This window comes from Benincasa hispida, chromosome 9 (assembly GCF_027475165.1).
Source record: "Benincasa hispida cultivar pf3 chromosome 9, pf3_genome.v1.1, whole genome shotgun sequence".
Classification (NCBI taxonomy): domain Eukaryota; kingdom Viridiplantae; phylum Streptophyta; class Magnoliopsida; order Cucurbitales; family Cucurbitaceae; genus Benincasa; species Benincasa hispida.
This window is the reverse complement of record NC_143486.1, coordinates 92,706,526-92,713,964: the sequence shown is the minus strand read 5'-3', so window position 1 is coordinate 92,713,964 and position 7,439 is coordinate 92,706,526. Positions and strand designations below refer to the sequence as shown.

General features: G+C 33.6%; 1 protein-coding gene across 3 annotated transcripts; it reads right to left on the bottom strand.

Annotated features, from left to right (window-relative positions):
- Positions 1 to 2,497: 2,497 nt before the first annotated feature.
- Positions 2,498 to 5,721, bottom strand: LOC120086752 (uncharacterized). 3 transcript variants are annotated; one of them, XM_090318019.1, is made up of 3 exons: positions 5,368 to 5,548; positions 4,498 to 5,087; positions 2,498 to 3,123 (listed from the first exon to the last, which is right to left on the bottom strand). In XM_090318019.1, exon 2 carries the CDS (start codon positions 4,960 to 4,962, stop codon positions 4,501 to 4,503), a length of 462 nt encoding a protein of 153 aa, XP_090174145.1. In that variant the 5' UTR covers positions 4,963 to 5,087; positions 5,368 to 5,548; the 3' UTR covers positions 2,498 to 3,123; positions 4,498 to 4,500. The 3 variants fall into 3 exon arrangements, with proteins under 3 accessions (XP_090174145.1, XP_038899466.1, XP_038899467.1); XM_039043538.2 differs by lacking the exon at positions 2,498 to 3,123 and having other exon boundaries at positions 4,245 to 5,087; positions 5,368 to 5,721; XM_039043539.2 differs by lacking the exon at positions 2,498 to 3,123 and having other exon boundaries at positions 4,245 to 5,087; positions 5,363 to 5,572.
- Positions 5,722 to 7,439: the final 1,718 nt, after the last annotated feature.

The window sequence follows — 7,439 nt, the reverse complement described above, 5'->3', positions numbered from 1 at the left end:
AATACGAACAACCTGTGAGGGGTTGACTTACTATTCATGGTTAAAGTGGATAGAATTATATCTATAGTGAGGAGAGTGCAACTATCGAGTTATAATGGTGTGACCCGGTAGTTAACGAATTAAGGTTAATTCGGTGTAAAGAGTTTAATCAATTAATCTCGAATCATTGGAGCTCATGATCTGTAGGTCCATTAGGTTCCCCTACTAGCTCACAAACAAAATTAGCCTTAAAATAGCATGATAAGTCAATTTGAATCGTTCAAATTTGAATTTAGAGAATTAGTAATTATATGTGATATAATTACATATTTAATTATGGAATTAAACGAAATTGGAGAATCAATTAATATAATTTAAATATTAATTTCATAAATAGGGATTCATGGTGATGAAATTGGTGTTAAATTAATTTAATATTTGATATTAAATTAATAAAATTATTAAAATTATTGATTATTAAATTTATTAGAAAAATATTTAATGAATTATTTTTTCTAAAATTAATAAAATTTCAGTTTTAATTATAGAATTAAGAACTGAAATTTAGTTTTAATTTTGAAAAGATTTTCAAAACTAAATTTGATTTTTGAAATTGAAAATTGTTCAAAGTGGGTTTTTCCCACTTTATGTCATCTTTCTACTCAATCCCACCAAAATTCTCCAATTAGGAGGTGTTGTATATCTATGCAACCAGATTGCATGAAGTACCTGTATAAAAACACACTTCAATCAACTGGAAAAATTCATGTAAACATTGAGACTTGACTAAGATTTTGAACTGAAGAATGGTTCTTCAGTTTCTGGAAAAACTGTGTACCTCTCCTCTAAAAATCCCTTAATCCCAACTTGTTTTGAGTCCCACAACTCTATCTAAGGCTCCTGAGAATAGTAGGGAAGTCCTAGTGGTGGATCATGACCAAAAGAAGAAGAGATTGCAGCTGAATTTCAAGTTTGAAGAAGATCTTTAGAGGTATGGATGAAACCCTCTTAATATCTCATGAACATGCTCAATTCAAAGTCAAATTTAATGAATTAGAATGTTTTATGATCATGTTTTCTTCCATTGTGTGTTTTCTTAAACTTACAGAGTTTTCAGTCAAGATTTCACGAGGGCTCGAAGGGAAGTATTTATGAAGTGAGAAATTGTGCAGAGTTTCCTCCAATGACTTGGCTATATCATTTGCATGGAAATCTCGTTGAGTATTTATAGGCGTCAAGGGGCGCTTCTTCCTCTCTCACTAATGATTGTACTGACAGGGTGCATTAATTTCCATACCATGATGCACCGCTTGCTCCGCTTCAGAAGTTCAATTGCTCTACCGTGAAGCTTTCTTGTTAGCTACCAACTTGGTCTCTGATTTGGCCTCCAAAGCCCATATGTCATGTCACCTTCTATCGCATGAGATTATATTTTAACTACGTGATTCCAATGTTGGCATTAGGAATTTCTTTGCGGTGATACCTTGTGATAGCGTAAATAGATTTCCTGCACCGAAAAAGCACGATTTTTATATCTTTCATTGATTGTGAGATTTTGTACCCATGTGATTGCATGATATAATTAATTTTATGAATTTCTTACCAAGCTATTGCATTTTTCAAATTTTTTTCTAATTGTTCTAGATAAAAGAGGTAGAATAACTTATATTTCTACAAGTTATCATCTACATTTAAATAAATAAATAAAATTGTAACATGTCAATTCTTAATTGGGTACAGTAGGGGTTGCATACAGTGTTGTAAAAGGAGAGGAAAATAAATATGCAATTGTTATGCGTTGATGGTCATGCATTGGACTAGAAAATATACAATATGCGTTTAAGCATGTATGTGATGACCATACGTTCCTGCCAAGTTTTCTCGCTTTCTCGCCAAATATAACGAGAACGCAAATTTCTCGGAATGATCCGAGGTCGAACACAGGGACTTATAACTCAATGTTGTTTTTAAAGTAATGCGTTTGAGGTGATGATTAAAAGTAAAAAGATAAAATTTAAAGGGTTATACGCTACTCCTACTCCTAACTAAATAGATTGAGCGATGGAAGTTTAACTATGAGAATTGATAGAGATACAACAGTCGTTAACGCATACTAATGTTCATTATGTTAGGTCGCCCAAGTAATCCCAGTTCGTCACACTAATGCATCGCGCACCTCTCAGTGGCTGGCCGCATGCTTATATCTCTATAATGCATGGTTGCATCAAGCATAAGATCGTACCTATCTCTAGGAACAATGCATACTTCGCTTTAATGTGTTTCACTACTCACCCTCATAGGCTGTTAGTTGTGGCTCAAGCATTGCAACAGGTTATAGACAAGCATTGCTACAATCTCACACCAAACGAAGAGAATTAACTCACTATACTCGCACAACGCACACCTCTCGGTGGGTTGCTACATGCGTCTTATCTCTAGGCTACACGATTGAGTATGCGATCATCTTTGGTAACTAAACGATGAAGGTAAACGATGATATAGATGAAGAAGATGGCACTGAAGGAATTAAGATATGGATTGATTACAAAATGTCTTAATATCTTAAGCTAAAATGTAATACAATACGGAGGCAAGAGGAGAGATGGAAGGCTCGATGAAAACAATCTCTTGTTTTTCATCCGAGATGCATTAAGGCTAATGCTGGCGCCATGGATGGATGGTGGAGACGTCTCTCTCGAGCTCTTCTCTGGCAAAAACTCTAGTCATCACTCGGAATGGTTTGTGAAGGTGAAGAATCCTAAAAGAAAATCTCGTTCATGCTCTCATCTGTGATCGCAAGTATTTGCCTTAAGGCAGAAGCTTGGATGCCTTGAAGTGAAGGTCCAGGGTGCTATTTATAGAGCTTAAATGCCGATAACGTTCATGATTGTGTTTTGCCTCCCTGCTACCTTTGTCGCGGTATGGGAAATGTCAACTTCATTTTATCTTGTTGATACTCCCAAGGTATGCGTTCGAGCTTATTTCTCCTGAATTGCCAACGCATTCCATCTACCTTGCGAGAAGTCTTTTATCACGAATATCACTCTGTGGATGCAACATTCCCTGCGGCGAACTAATCTTTATGACGATCAACACACGCGGTCAACCTTGCGGTAGTTTGGGACCGACGCATGCGGTCAATTCCTAAAATATTTGCAAAAATGGACACTTTGATGCGGAATAATGCATGGTATAAGGTTAGTGAGGATTTTTTGTGCTGATTGACGCAAGCTCACTTTTCACACGAATTCTTAGTATTATCAACGCATATTCTGTTTCTTAGCCTTCATAATTCTAAGTAAAATGTTACAATAGCTTATATTTCTACGAGCTATCACATAGTAAATAAGTCCAACCATACTCTTAAATTTACCTTATCCAATCAAATAAAATTTATTTTAATAACAAATTGGTTTAAATAAAAAAAAACAATTAAATTATTGGGTATGTTCTTTGTAATTAAGTAAAAATATGTGATTAGACTTAAGTGTGATGCTATACTCTTTATCCTTTTCAAAAAAAAATATAAATAAAATTGCCTTTACATTGTTTAAATGTTTGTGGGAAAGAGCAATGATTATCTACGGCCACTCTTACTCCCTTTTTTTTGACACAATTTTAAAAAAAAAATCATTAAAATAAAGTTAAAAGTGCCACATGGCATAAAACAATATGGCAACCATAAATGAACCTATTAAATCAGTAAAAATTTCTTGGGAAAATTTTTTTTTTTTCTTAATTTTGGATCTAATTTCTATTTAATTACTAGATTTTAAAATATTACGCATTTAGTCTTTTAAGTTTTGAGTTTAGTCTCAATTTAGATTATAAGTTTTAATTTTTGTTTCAATTTAATCTTTATATTTCAAGATTTACACTTTTAAACTCGATTATTCACTAAATATTCATTTTCTCTTTAGTATTAATTTGTGTTTATAAATTAAAAATCATTAAAAGAATTATAATTAATTAAGTTTTTCTATTTATTTTATCCATTTTAAAATTAAATCCAAATTTTTTTTATAATTATTTCTAATTTAATAGAAGTTGGCATAAATGATTGAAAAAAATTTGAAATTAAAAAATGTAAAATCTTGAAACCTAAAACCAAATTGTAACAAAACTCAAATCTCATTATAACATTTTAAAACATAGAGCCAAAATTAAAACAAAACTAAAAACTTAAAGACCAAATAGATAATATTTAAAAACTTGGGACCAAATAAAAACAACACCAAAAACGACCAAAAACATATTTTACTCCATTTTCTTCAAACCAGCAAAGCATTATTATTAAAATTTAATAATAAAAAAATCAAGACGGGTCCTCAAGAACAGCGACTCCTTGCCTGGTTACAAAAATTAGGGAAAAAAAAAAAAAGAAAAAAGAAAATCCCATATTCACACAGTCAAGCACGATTATTGAAGAACAATGAGAGGGATTCTGATCCCAGAAAGAAAAAAGTTAAGAACAAACGGGTGAAGAAAACATATTGAATGAAGCTAGGCAATCTTTACCGTTCAATCTTCTGAAATTTCTTGGCTATTAGAAGATCTGATCTGGAGTTGGTGAGAGGTGAGCGAGATCAGAGACTGAAGCTTAGCAACAGCAGAGGATTTTTCAGGCGGGCATTTCGAAAGAGAAACATTCAACGAATGAAGAGCTTCGTCAAGCTTACCAACAGTCGGTGCTGCACAACCTGCCTTGTATGATCCGTCCGCCATTCGAACAACATACTGAGTTCTCAAACTCGCACTAGATTCTCCATCCTCTGAATCGTCGGGAGAAATTGGAGATTGTAAACAAGCCGTGGTTCGAGCATATTCGAAATTTGAAATTGCAGCATTGATCTCCGCCATTAGAGCTTCTGGGGTCTTCGTTGTGGTCTTCACATTGTCAAACACATTCCAAGCGGCGATTCCTTCTCCAGAATTCATATTCTCCCCTTCTTTCAGATTCTTATGCCAATCTCGTTGAGGCATTTTCACAAACACCTTGCCGTCCTCAAATTGATACCAAATTTGATCGATTTCTTGGAAGAAGTCTATGGCGCGGAACTTCAATTACGAATCCGATATTTCTTTACGGCGAATTCGATTCTGTAATCCTGCGAAAGTTTATATCGATTTATGAACTCGGCGAATTCTCTCAAGAACATGGCATAACAGCGAGAATAGCGAATCAAGAAAAGGCACGATCAATGATAATAAACCGGCATATTAACAAAAACGGAGTCATGAATGCAGAATCACAAATTAATACATTATCAGAACTAATCACGAAGTAATTCTAAATCGCTCCTTAACTTTGTTATGACCTCGCCGGGAATCCAAAATCTCTTCTATCATCTCAAGGAGAAAGAAATAGGGAAAGGAAAGGCACCTTACCGGTTCATCGGAGAGCGGCCAGGCGCTTTCGTCGATGTCTCCAAGTTGAATCCGAGTCCGATCAACTACTTTTTTAAAGATGAATTTTCTGAGTTTTTATCCGTTACAAGGACTACGAGCGTTGAGAAAACTAAGTAATAAGGAAGAAGACTGCAAATTAGATATCAAACTGATTGCAGTTAAAGTACATGTTTGTCCTATGTATGTCTTTAACTCTAAGCCGTAGTTGCCAAAATGAGGTGTTGCATTGGCATGAGGGACAGCTCTGTCGCTCAACCCTGCACATATAATTGTTGTACTAAAAAAAACTCTAATCTAAATCTTAATTTAGAAAAAAATAATTAGTTTGGGCAACACCATCTTTGTGTATCCTAATAGATTATTCAATCCTGATTTGATAGGTACAAATTGTTCTTACTTCTTTTTTGGAACATTTTAATTCATTTTTATGTGTACTATGATGTGAGATGCATAAAGATGGTGTATCCTCTAGTTAGATGGATTAGGTGTTAAAGCCAACATAAACATACTTCAAATTCATTCACAACCATTTAATGCATGTTTGGGAGTATTTTTATCCTATTTAAAATTACTCCAAAGTACACTCAAGAGTATGTTTGAGAGTAATTCTTAACTTATTAAAATCATTTGGTATTGTTTTTTCATTTAATTTTCTCTTTTAATCATTCAAAATCAATTTTAATGATATGAAAATTGCGTTAAAGAAGTATAAATTACATTGAATTGATTTTGAATGATTAGATGCATGTTTCATAATTTTAACCATTTTAAAATCATTCCACTATTTAACCAATTAAAGTCAATTCAACATTTGATTTTACATTTTAAATGTGGTTTTCAATATTATTAAAAATTGATTTAGAATGATTAGAAACATTTTCAATGTCATTTTTAAAATGAAACATGATTTCAATGTTCAGCACTATCGTATAGGCACTGATTTTATTAAGTGATGACACACTTCAACTCTATCTTCGCGCATCCAATGTTTAACATACCGTGAGCTATTTAAGCGTCTCAAAGCAATTCTTCAACTTACTCATCCGTTATGAAAACAGAAGAGATGCCGACCTATTATCCCTTAACCATCCAATTAATAGACAATTAAATATAATCACATTATATTCATAACCTATGGATTAATATCATATATTAACCATAGTATTTTTCCTCCACTAGATATAAATCATATCTATATCCAATTTCCTTCAAATCAATGTATCTCATACATAAAGTTAATTATATAATTATAATAATTAACTAGTTCAATTATATCATATATAATCGAACCCCCTCTTGTCAATTTGAACATTTCAAACTGACCTGAAAACTGATTCTCAACTTGTATCCAAACTACCAAGGGGATCTTATGAACCTATGGCTCGAAGCTCCAACGGTATGTGAATAACTAATTAAACTATTTAACCATGATATCCACCATTTGTTAACTGCCAAACATTCCACTAAAGACCGACAGTTGAACTCTTCTTACCATAGATATATTTCTATGTCCATTGAATATAACCAATCATCAATACGATGACCCTTCAATTTGAACATTTCAAACTGACCTGAAAACTGATTCTCAACTTGTATCCAAACTACCAAGGGGATCTTATGAACCTATGGCTCGAAGCTCCAACGGTATGTGAATAACTAATTAAACTATTTAACCATGATATCCACCATTTGTTAACTGCCAAACATTTCACTAAAGACCGACAGTTGAACTCTTCTTACCATAGATATATTTCTATGTCCATTGAATATAACCAATCATCAATACGATGACCCTTCAAAGATGCTCGTAAGTACAACTGGGCCAATTTACCGTTTTGCCCCTATAGTTACATCTTACTCCTTAAGTACCACTGATCCCTCTAATGAACAATACAACATAGTCCTACTATGTGTGAACACCTCTCGGCCATGAAAAGGTGTGTGGCACCACATCATTCAAGTCTCAGGATCAGTCCTTAAGAGAGCAATCTATCTACTTACCCCTGCTTTGGGGAAGGAGTGAATTTCATCTTGTGAAGCTGAGTTCCCAG

What these genes read in the sequence shown, in the direction of transcription:
- LOC120086752 (XM_039043538.2), bottom strand. Translation starts at nt 4,962, where the DNA reads ATGCCTCAACGAGATTGGCATAAGAATCTGAAAGAAGGGGAGAATATG.